General features: G+C 35.4%; 1 protein-coding gene and 1 long non-coding RNA gene across 2 annotated transcripts; one reads left to right on the top strand and one right to left on the bottom strand.

Annotated features, from left to right (window-relative positions):
* Window positions 1-1,612: 1,612 nt before the first annotated feature.
* On the top strand, window positions 1,613-4,728 carry LOC116172005. The gene is made up of 3 exons (XR_004145571.1): window positions 1,613-3,513; window positions 3,558-4,139; window positions 4,189-4,728. It is a non-coding gene; the product is annotated as an uncharacterized LOC116172005 (long non-coding RNA).
* Window positions 4,729-10,166: 5,438 nt separating this feature from the next.
* On the bottom strand, window positions 10,167-11,861 carry LOC116172003 (protein slowmo). The gene is made up of 3 exons (XM_031489086.1): window positions 11,701-11,861; window positions 11,478-11,643; window positions 10,167-10,882 (listed from the first exon to the last, which is right to left on the bottom strand). The coding sequence occupies exons 1-3, from the start codon at window positions 11,730-11,732 to the stop codon at window positions 10,421-10,423; spliced, it is 660 nt and encodes a 219-aa protein (XP_031344946.1). The 5' UTR covers window positions 11,733-11,861; the 3' UTR covers window positions 10,167-10,420.
* Between the last annotated feature and the right edge of the window lie 851 nt (window positions 11,862-12,712).

Raw genomic sequence — 12,712 nt, 5'->3', positions numbered from 1 at the left:
TCGAAGGCACCCACTTCAATAAACTCGTAAAAATGGCGGCACAATTTCTCTAGCAGTAATTACTCGTACTTTCAACTTTCGCACTAAAATATAACGTACGAGACTGCTGCTAATCGTTCGATGACACGCACTCGTTTCCGCTTTCAATTAATACAAACGTTACGCTATTGTAACACATGAGTTACATAGACTCACCTCGACCTTTTGGTGAGCAATGAGGTTCTAAAAAACGGAAACGGACCTCCAGAGAACTCCACTTTAGCTGCGTGTTGTCTACATGGGGGTACGTATAGCCGAGGGTAACCATCACATCCTCCGTGGCGACGGTTATAGAACACTGTAGCGTTTCGACTCTTATCTGCTTCAACACTCGCTTCTTATCTTGATGTGTGAATGTAAGTTCTGTTCTCATCCCTATGAAGCGGTACACGCATAAAATTTCCTATACCGGTAAACTTGTAAGTTTAATAAAAGGATCTTTAACGCCTAAAGCGACCACCTGTTACAAAATCTCTAGAAGATTATGTACAGAATCCAACACATTTAACAAAGGAAGGTTAGCCAAAGCACAAATCGTGACAAATTAGACTTCTAACCCTTCAATATTTTGTCAAACTTCTTAGACAAGCGCGATATTGCTGTTTAGGCTTGTTTTCTACTTTAACGTACCTACTTTAATTTCGATTTTTTTAAAGGACAACGTGCTACTGTCAGTATTTGAAGATTCTGAAGACAAACTACCCCAATTGGCAACAGAGAGCTAACAACAGCAGAGGTCTACTCATAAGTCATAACGAAAACCTATCAAATTTGCTTCTGCCAGCTGGATGTAACGCTTTAACACTTCCTTTCTACCTCAACATTATGAAATATCGAATTAATTCAAAGAGGCCATTCTACAGTTGAAATTGCTTGAATATTATGTATAAAACGCAACCCCAATTTGCCAAAGACCTTAAAATTGAACACTTCGATTTAGTGTACTCACGAATTACCGTGAATGATTTGTGGAAGAATACAATTACAATAAGAGGAATTATTTCCAAGCCGACAAGTAAAAATCGTCATTTAAAGGATTGATTTATCTTTAAAAAACCGTTAGCTGCTTAACACGTGCCATTGCTAATCAATTTTTTCAATCTGCAAGGTTGTGACTTAACAAAATGCATTTAGATGCGTTTTTGTATTGTAAAATTTATTATGGGACTTTAACTGCAATTTTCGATAAGATCGGGGTTACGTTCGGGTCATAAAGAAGATATTTTTTTTATTATATATTAACTGTAGTTTAATTATATATTTTTTATATGCGTGAATTTTGATTACATCCCGCATTTTTATTATCATCCTTTACATCACAGTTCCTTACGAGCGGTCGAGATTATCAAGGAGATTGTTTCAACGAACGAATAATCAAATTAAGATGCCGCCCTTTAATGTTTTCTTATTACGTTTATTTTCGATTAATTCTTTCAAAATAGTGCATTCATTTCATTAATCCCCTTCACTGCTACCTTATTAAATGCCAACGGCAGAAGACTAAGAAAACAAACTTTAACATGGGCCCAACAGAAAACCTAAAAAAATAGGAATAGGAATTTGGAAGTCCTAGGATAAATAGCGAGCACCTTCGTATGGAAAACTGCAATAAACGGAATCTGCGTGTTTAGAGAAAGAATGATGACATAACGATGGTTTCAGTTTCTCATCTTTGTTCATACTGATGCCTTTTTCGTATATGCATAATTTCCAACTGTTATATGTATAACATTTATAACTCAATAGTCTATTAATAACAATGATTAAAGTAGGTTCTCCGATAATTGACATATATGTAATAATACAATCTGGGAACCTGTGCGCAATCTTCCTATTTGCAATAGAATTTCTCTATGCGCTGAGAATATATTAACAGCCACTTCTACTAGATTTACTTATTTACTGTATGTAACAAATTTATTTACTTTCAGCAGAATAGAGCCACTTCTTCCTGCGGATTTATCTTCTCAACATATTTACTGTGAGAACTTAGGAAATAATATAAATCGAGCGTTCATTATTTTTAGTATAGATATGTCTCTACCTGTAATTCAGTATATATTGTCGCCGTGGTACATATTCAATTAATTGTACGGTATTCAAACAGGTCTGAGAGCATATCCATAAAGGTAAAATGTACGTCTCTCATACATATTCAGCGTATGTTGATTTAACCAAGACCGTACCTTTCCACAACAAACGTATGCATGCAATACTTCAATTTATCCTAAATTGTTGAGTGATTAAGAATATTTCCCGTACGCCAGTCAGACGTTAAGTACGTGACATATTTAGTGTTTTAACATTGAGACGTGCAATTAAAAAATTAATTAACTTTTTTGCATTACAGAAAGTTATCTTGGGTCAAGAGTCATGTGATAGCGATGACCATCGAAACATTCTTGAGGGCGTCAAGCGCAATAAATATTCAACAATATACAGATTTCTGCACTTGATTATCTGATTCTTGCATAAAATTACGACAATGCGATTCATAAAAATGCATGCATATATATTGTATAATTGCATGCGTGATTTATGTAATGTGAAATTGTGATTTTTATTGAAGATATTTTCAGCAGATATTCTCCCAACTTGAGAAGAGATTGGACTAAATATTCTAGAAATTCAAGGAGTTTGTATACCAGCGTGTTTTGTTCACCTCTATGGGTGGCCGAAGACACCATAAATATTTAGCTAGGCAGTTGCAGACTAAAACTAAAACATAATCTAGTATTTCCCTTATAGTGAATCCGCGTCTGTCTTAAATTAATCTGTGCCTATTTGTCCCACATTCGCCTTGGATTAAACCGACACGTTCTTCCCCGTCAGTGGGTGATCATTGATTCTTTTCTTATTGCAATTGCATTCCATTCTCTTTAACGGGGCTAGAATTTTTCATTATACACACTCACTATAGCCGATCTTCTCACCATCAACATAGATTTTTATTAAGAAAAAGAAAGTTTACCCAAGAGGCTGAGTGGGGCACTCTCTCAAAGGTTTCTCAATGTAAAGACAAAAAGAAACCGAAAAATTGATACATTTCGAAGAGGCGCAAGTATCTGAAGAGTCTGAGCGTTGAATGAATTTTTTATTTAACGATCTAAGGAATTTTAAAACGAAAGGAAACGAGGATTCCAACATTCGAAGAAGAATTTGAAAGGAAATGAACCGAATAACTAAAAGCATGAATGAATTAGACGAATTGATGAAGAATATCCTATCAAGCTGAAGAATCCAAAGCATCGGAAACATTACAAAAGTAGGTACGAAAAACCTGAAGAAACTAAAGAATTTGGAAAAATTAGAATGATCTGCCTGATTGGAGAAAAAAACGGTCTTAAGTATCTGAAAGACCTGACGGATTTCAAGAGTCTGAAGCATTCCTGCACTACAAGCATGTACCTAAGGGGAAATGTAGAATGGTTTCATTGCCAAAAAAAACACGGATTCTTTAATTTTTACTAAACGGTAAGTAGATTTTTCTAGATGAAATCCACCAAAGTTTGCTCTAGCATCAAGAAGAGATTTCAGTAGCGGCAAGAGAATTAGTTTAGGCTCTAATTAAATCCACTTCACCGTTATCGTTTCGATCATATATAGGATTTTGTGACGCGAACGCCTAAACTAGAAGTAAAAATTTTGAACGACGATACGATAGAATCAAAACAAGCTAAAATGTCCACAAAATGGAAGAATCCAAATATCTATAACAACCATCAACCTGAATAAATGGAAGGTCAAAAATTCGAATAATGCTAAAAATCCCAAGCATCCTTATTCTAATGAATCTGATAAATGTCGACTACCAAGGTATTGGGAAAAGGGAATGAATTAAAGAATCGGATACATTTCTAAAGATAGGAAAGGGTCGGAGAAACATGATTAATCTGAAGAATCAGAAGTAAAGGATATTAAAATAATCTGAAAATGAGAAGAATCCGAAGGACGTGAGGAATTAGAAAAAATGGAAGGACCCAAACGATAAGCGATATATAGAGACTGAAAAAAAGAAAATGGCAGAATCTGAAGAATATTTACGATCTGAGGAATCCGAAAAAATTGAAGAACCTAATGGAATTTGAAAAGGGTGAACGGTGAGCAATTCGAAGTACCGAAAAAGTTTTAGTCTTGCTTTGTACTCAGGGCCGGATTTACCATGGGGTCTATAGCGTCAAATTTAGGGGCAGCAAAAAACCAAATTTGGGATATACTATCGTGGAGACATAACATAACCTCTTGCGAAATTGAAGTTGGAATGTTATGCACACTCTTACCAACTTATAAGTAATCATGAAATATGGAGTAACATTACCTCACATTTCGACGAAATTATGTGAACTGTGTATTAAGATTGTGGAAAATTTAGGGCTTCTCCCGCAATTGTTTTGTTCAAACGCATAATTAAGGTGCCCTCTAACTATTTTTATCAATTTCATGATCGTACCTGGGGGGCTTAATAACGTCAGGTAACCGTTAAATTCTCTGAATTCTCTGAAACACGATTCAGTGGTTACATTATATGTTTATTTAAACTGTAAAATAAACTTGAAATACGTTATTTGAAATTGATGTCTTATATTATTTTGGAAAACCACTTTTGAATTACACATTGTAAATATTACGTAATAACGTATATTCTTAAAAGTAAATTAGGTATACTCACATGATCACCTCCTGTTGATGTAATGATGCGGAAATATTAATAAATAATTTAAAAAAGTAATTTACAAAAAGCGCATTTCCACTTGCTTTCATTTCCCATTTGTAAGATGCAACTTCTGTTAAAATCGTAAAAATCCGGCCACAAATAGGAAAGGTAGCGTTGCATATGTGCAATCCATTTTTGACGTGCTGCTTCAGTTTCAGTTTGTTAAGAAGAATCCTATCCTAAAATTTTAGAAGAATTAGTTTACAAATAACGAATTTGGGTCTGGGCATGCGCAATAATTGTTTTGCGTATTTTATTTGAAACGAATTTCGCATGCGCAAAACCTATTTATTGAATTTTTACCTTCTTTTACCTTTATTCAAAGTGCCTACATACAAAATTTCATTTAAATATTTTCACAAATAAGAAAAATCGGATGCACATGCGCAAAACGAATTTTTTGATTCGGCATTCATTTTACCTTTATTCGAGATGCCTACATACAAAATTTCATTTAAATATCCTGACACATTCCATTTAAATACCTTAACAATTGAAAAAAACTTGATTGCGCATGCGCTCAACAACACAGTTACTACAATCCATTGGCGTTTTTTTACCTATATTTTTCTTTTCCTGTCTCTATAGGTACCCCGAATTTTGCATTTTAAAACAAATAGTTCTTTTCAGAGCAGCACTTTACAATAAAGATTATATAACCCTGGTCTTTAGTTAGAATCGAGAATGGCTTTTACCCCAGAACATAATGCGTTCATAGTAATGGCGCACTATAACACTTAAGAAATCAATTCGCAAATCATCGAATCAGGCTATAGTAGGTGTAATTTAATAGAAACGATAACATCTGTATTTGTTATCATTGCAAGTTCATCTTCGCGATTGTCCAACAATCACTTGCACGAGGTTACGAAAGTAGACCCAACTATTGTCGCTGGTTTAATAATCATTTAAAACAACAAAGAAGTTTTAAATCTAATTTTTATCAATGACGAAGTGTGGGTCCATTTATCAGGTTAATAGCCAAAACTTTCGCACGTGACCAACCAAAAGCCCCCATAATTTTGAAGAAACCAGTTTGCATCTTATGGCGATTGGTATTTGGGTTGGCATATCTAGAAGACGTACGAAAAGAACATTTCCAGCAAAGATGGTGCAGGAGCCCATACACCAAACGCCACTCTACCGACCTACAATAATTTGTCGATTATCGTTTAATCAGTAGAGGTGTATGGCCTCCCCGTTCGCCAGATTTACCCCACTAGATTTATTCTGTTTAATTACCACATTAAAGAATAACATTTTTCGAAATCGCTTGCACTTTAAAATGCGATCGTAGACGAGGTAATGAACTTGTATTTGAAAATATGACCCGTCGAGTGCAACTGTGTCTTGAACATGGTGGTGGACATTTTGGACAATCATTGTGATGAAGTACTTAATTGTAAACTTGTGCTTGAAAAATTAATGTTCCTTAACTAACTAAATTTGATTATTTTTAGTTGCCCATTAAATTGTTTTGCCACTGCTTTTAAATAAATGACATTTGGATCACCTGATAGGTATATCTGATACATTTTTGGTAATTTTGGGTGTACTTCCTTTAAAAACTTAGGAAACTTTACAACTTTTAGTAGTAAGAAAATATTGAACTTAAAGGCAATCATTTCGGAGGTTGTTCCCTAATTAATTATAAGAGAATTATCATTTTCTTTCAATTTTAAAATAAAATAAGAGTAACGGCATAACTGCTCCATCTATCAGATATACGAGTAAACGTTAACGTGGTTTCTACTGGTCTAGTACAGAAATCAACATTTGCGTCGTTTAAGTAGATATTGACTTCCTTTTAATTTATAGTTACTTTTATTTTCTCATAGATCGCATTTTAATACATTTTTTATTTATTGCATTTGCCACCCAAATTTGGACATATGAACGTTTTATACATATCATTGACTAGTACATATGCATTTTATGTATGAATATAGGGATCCCAAATTTAAATTATCCATTTAATGTTCCAAACACGTTTGGAAAAAAGTCGCCTTTTCTCAAAAAAAGATTACCTACTAATTTGGATTTTTTAATTGAGATCAACCAAAGAATAGTTTAACTGTGGTCACAGATTATAATCTGTGCTGTGGTGTTTTAATGTACCTACATAATAACCAGGACGCTACACAGAAACCGAAAATGGGCTATACGGGGATATCGTTTACCATAAACCTGCGATATACTACCTATATAATCTCTCATTCTTGTACGCGATACATTAATATTGTTCTAATTTATCCCGTGTATTTTTTCCACTGTGTGCCATAATTGTGAAATGTGCACTTCACTGACGTAGAGTACTCTTTAACAATTAATGATCAAAAAGAATATAACGTTGTTCCAGATTTACATTTCCATAAACTTTGTTATGCCGGATGTTTACAAACTCTTTTATATTTGCTTTTCAAGTAAAATTTACAAACCAACTATGGAGCATTATCAGTTATCGCCATTACCTACTTGCTGAAAGCTTTGCTTAATTAATCTTTAGAGCGCATATGGGCATAAAGAGTAATTTATAAACTTGAATTTTTGTTGCCGTTAAATTGCCTTGGGTTTTTTGGGTCAACAAATAAGCTCTTAAAACTTGCATCATTCGGACACAACTGAGTTTGCTGTAAGACACTCAGATCCGCCTTCTTACGGCCATATCCCAAGCAAGAATACATGGAAAGCAAAGAATTTTCGTCCATCCGGAACTGTATACCGGCTCACACGCTTTTATGGGAAACGAAGGCCGAAAGGGATCACTCCAACCCTTATAGGAGTAAGGCGGGCCTTGTTCACGGCAATTATCAGGCACGGCAAACACTTTGTCATATTTCTAAACGGCCGTAACGATCTAAAAGTATCAGTCGATCGTCTGAAGCCAGCATTCACCGCAAATCGTGAACTACAGCAGTCCACATTCGCTCCAGCTACCAGTTTCTGCCCAGAAAACTGCATCTTTGATCGATGCCACTCTTTCGCATCAACGCACCATGTCCGAAAATGTTTGCTACTGCGCTGGAGAAAGATTAAGTCGCCACATATACACATCCGGCAGCAAACTAAAACCAAAGAGTATTATGGTTACTCTTTGCTAAAACGTACTGCACCCTAATTGGTAAAAACGGCTTACCGATCAGAGCGTAGCGTACGTCCCTGGTCGCAAACTTTTAAAAGCAAAGCTTCGAACTCCGCACAGCAATTCCTGCTTCGACGGCGCTTCAAGAAACGACCAGCACTCCGCCTGCAAGAGCAGAACCGTTTCGACCACGCTCTATCAGTCGATCTGCTGACAACGACGCTCCCCGCCCCGCCCCTCAATTTTCCGAAATTCCAACGAGAACAGGAAAAACAGGATTTTATGCTTTACAGTCGAAAAAACACTCGACATCCAGAACGTCAACATAATCGTTCACCGTAATTTTCGAAGATTGATACAAATTCGGGTCTTTCAATAATTTTCTTTCAAACTCAAACTGACGTCCCGCCACCAGTAGACTATTAGAAAATCTGACATTCTCAAACCTCTAAACAGTGTTTCTGCAACAGGGGGGCGCACGGAGTTGTTAAGGGGGCGCGAGATCCCTGATGTATTTGAGGTAAATATTTATCACCATACAATTTTGCATAAATTTGCCCCAAACGGCTTTGTATGTCTAACGGTTTCAGAGTCACCATAATGAAAAAAAACTCACCCTGTAATTTTTTAATAAATACGTTTGTAGTAACCACTTTTTATTTTTTAATCGGGATAGGGGGGGGGGCATGAGTAATTTTAGTTTTATGAAAGGGGGCACCATAGAAATAAGTTTGAGAACCACTGCTCTAGAACAATTCAGTTTGATAAGGTAATTTTTTTTAAATTGTGGTGTCTTCCAATAGTGCACCGCTCTTGCCACACCAATCAATTGTCATTGGTTTAATTACAACAGTATCCAATGCAAATTAATTTACAAGAATCTTATGTAAATTTCGTTCTGTTATTGAATAAGCACTTATTAGGTACTAAAGTACCTACTTATTCAATGGTTCTATTGCATAATTCTTGTAGAAATTTATATACATACTTCGGTGTTTTGTTCTGTTGTCCCATACACTAAACTGTAAAGTACTCCTCCTCTGACTGCAGGGTTCTTGAGGCTGGTTATACTGCAACTCTCAATAAATGCCAAATGTCACCATGCGAATCAAAGGTACCTAAGTGGTTTCTCATGCGAATCAAATAAGGTAAACAATGGGGTCATCCCGCCTTCATTTTTTATTCCTGATCCACAAAGTACATTAAAAATAAAAAGACCCGTGTGTCCTCAATTTTTATTTGCGAGTAAAATAAACCCAAAATAAATTATTGAAAAGCTGTGTTTTTAGTCCGAATTTGAAACGCTTCAGACTAAATACGTCACAAACCTACAACCAATCACGTAGAAGTGAGCTGGCAACCTTACGCGAGGGTCTGACGTTTGTCACATTTGACGTTTTGAGAGGGATGTTTAACTGCATCTAGCACGAAAGTGACAAGTGCCTGTGACAGATGACGCAAGTTATAAATGCCATTCTCCTGCAATATTGCCAAGTCGTTATGTCATCTGAATGGTTCTAGGAGCTGATTGGTCGGGCTTATTACGTCACAGAGCCCGCCACAATCATATCGTTTTGAATAAACCTTTAAAACCGCACATGTTCATTATTTTTTTGCTAATCAGCCTCTATTTTTAAATAAACTTTTACTGTCCAAAAAAATGTTTTAGGGTTTCAGGTACACGCTTAGTAAATTAGAACTGCGGAATTCGACTATACTGTAAACCCCCATTCAAATATAAATAATTGCCTAAAAGAATTGGTAGTACAGATTATTGTGGCAAATTTAGCTGCTTGCTTTTTCTCCAAACTTAGTTGTACATTGTACTGAAATTACTCATAATTGGCTGATGGATTGGGGTAGGTATTGGAAAAACAGGTTTAGGGTAGTAAAATGATCTACAAGCTACCAGACATCAAAATAAATGTTCAAAATACGGCATAATAGCAGATGCAAGCTTTCTCCTAAAACTTCAGACACAGTTGCAACAAAATTAGTTTGTGGCAGTTACGTCCTATTCACATTAACACACCTCAAGTAATAGAAAGTTCAATTAAATGATTTCTAGCTTAAACGCAGTGAAAACTTTGCTTTGTAATTTAACTTTGTCCAGAAACAATTAAATTAACAATCTTGTTAGATTAGATTATGCAAGATATGCTTTTTATCTTAACTGTATGATTGCGTAATAAACTTTTCCATTTGAGATTTATACATTTGGCCAATTCCTTTGGCAATTGTTTAGAACGAAATTATAAAAATAACATTTATTAAAATTCATTGCAAACTTAATACAGTACTGAAACAAAAGGTGAAGAAATCAAATAAAAATCAACTTGCGTATTTAATTCTATTGAAATATTTACATTTGAGATTAACATTCTTACGAAGGGAATGTTGTTGACGTCACTCACACATTCATACAATAATTACACTGAAGTACATACAATATTAAAAGTTCTAGTAATAAATAAATATTATATACTCTCTAGATTTAGAAAGGCACATTATAAAAAAATGTAAATAACAATAATACTTGTTGCAGTCATACAACAGAATTAATTTTTTGCTAAACACTTTCAATATTAAAATTTCTGCCTTAGTGGTTGTATATCGTCTAAACTTTTCATCGCTTTTTGTGAGATGTCGTCCATTGACTTTTTAGCTGTACTAGTAATATCGTCTAATGATTTTTTAGTTTGGTGCAAAATTTCGTCAGTACTCTTAGTGAAATCTTTCACTTCAGCGTTTATTTTTCCTATGACCCATTCCATCGCCTGTCTTCCCTTCCCCGCGTTTAGAGAAATTTTGTTCGTGAGCAAGTCTTCCATGTAGTTATTTAGGGGTACGCCTTGAACGGTCACCACGGCTTCTTGTTTCAGTAGTGTTTTGCCGGGATCTGTCGGGTGGGGTGTGTAACATAGAGTCTCGTCGACGGCCACGTATCGACAAAATGTTAAGTTCACAGTATTCAGGATCATTTTTCGTACGGATGGATTCACCACAGACTTTTCACTCGCATAGCAAATTTTTGCCGATCCGATTAACTGCAATGAGATTATTATTAGTTGGCTAGTAGAAGAATTGGCATAGTTAAATGGGTTTTCCAACAACTTTTACTATCTATACAGGTCAACATACGACAATTAAGATAAGGGCACTTTTCTGTCTGGACGAAGTTCAAACATGCTATGGCTCATTTTGGAAATAGCATTAGTAACATGAAATTCAAAGAATATACAAAAATTACATTGATAATTAAAGCAAGCCATGCAATTGTGAACCTCTCTTTAGTGACGCTTATTAGGTTATGTCACAAAAGACGGAGAATTTTGACCTTTATGCACGTGTACGTTAGACACAAGTAGCCCACTTTTTTTGTATATACAAATTCCTGAACTTAAAACGAATTGAAAGTTAATATTAACTGCTCTAAATTTAAACTTATGAGAATGAATACAGACAAGGATTAAAGTTCGTTGGGCACATGCCTAATTGCCTTAAACAGTTGGATAATTTCCAAGGTAATAATAGAAGGCACTACATTGGAAATGTTACGAACTCAACAAGGTTGCCACTAAGGTCAATGTCAATTGAAATGTAATAATGAAAAGGGAATGAATAATAAATCAGGGAACTTACAGCTTGCGTCCATCTCGGAAAGTACCACTTCGAACTGACAAGTCTGTGTGTATGTAGAACTCCATCGACCACTTTTCTTTCAACTACATCGGTTCCGATTACAGCTGGATTATGGGGGTTAGGGTATTTCCTCCAGGCCGCTGTGGCCACAGTTTCCCAAGGATGACTGCAATATTTGATTATTGGCCACTCCCCATATTGAAATTTCCATAAATATACTCACTTAAAAATGTGTTCACTGGTCCAAATTTTCATTTCCAACTTATTTTGTAATTTTGTGTAAAAATTCGGAAAATTTGCACGCTATCCAAATTCTACAACATACACACACACTCGCGCTGATGGTGATCTGTCAAAAAGTGATTCACCAACAGGCAACAAGGACGATTAATGGGATATGTTGCTAACATCGTGACAAAGAGTGACGTCAAAGAATAGCGGGCGCGCGCACGTTCACTTTCGATTTGGAAATCTCCCGCGAATGGACAATCGATAATTACTAATACACAAAACACCTAAAATGTGTAAACCTAGGTGTAAACCTTACGTAATAATTCGAATATTATAAACTTAATATTAGAATAAATTGTGAGACTCTGATTCCATTGAATAACGTAGTTTTCACTCAACGCTCACACGTAATTTTTATCACTTTCGCTCACGTGCTCTTACCTAACGATTAATCCCGGTTTAGCTTACCTAGTGGCTATAAGTAATTGTATTGTAAATGCCGTTTTGATAAAATTAATCGTTGTATAAAAAATAAGTTTGAATACTAAAATTTGTATGTGGGCATGAGGCGAGCGCAGCTATTTTGGCGCGAATACCCCTAGAAATAAGAAACGCGATATCTTGTAATCTTGGCACATGGTATCTAAAGAGTATTTGCTGTAAAAGGTGTATAATAAATATTAGCAAAAAGTAAATAACTATTAGCAAAGAGTATAGGTACGCATTGCTAAGTGTAACCGTGTTCTTCAGTGATATGAATATCAATACGACTGCACTGGTAGTATGCAAGCAGGGTTGAGTATGCAAAACCTAGGGCGAAAGTCGAATTGACAATTATAAAAATCTCGAAATTTTCTGAAACTACTTTAGAAACAACTACTTAATTAATTTCGCCTCTAAAAAGAGTGAAGAAAATGTAATTTTCCCCTCTAGTGAGGAAAATCTTAATAATGACATTTAAAATTGACACATAGGTACCCGTATCTAGATTGCTATGTGTCAAA

The sequence above is a fragment of the Photinus pyralis genome, unplaced genomic scaffold (assembly GCF_008802855.1).
Source record: "Photinus pyralis isolate 1611_PpyrPB1 unplaced genomic scaffold, Ppyr1.3 Ppyr1.4_LG5, whole genome shotgun sequence".
Classification (NCBI taxonomy): Eukaryota; Metazoa; Arthropoda; class Insecta; order Coleoptera; family Lampyridae; genus Photinus; species Photinus pyralis.
The sequence above is the reverse complement of the archived record's forward strand: the minus strand, read 5'-3'. Positions and strand labels throughout refer to the sequence as shown.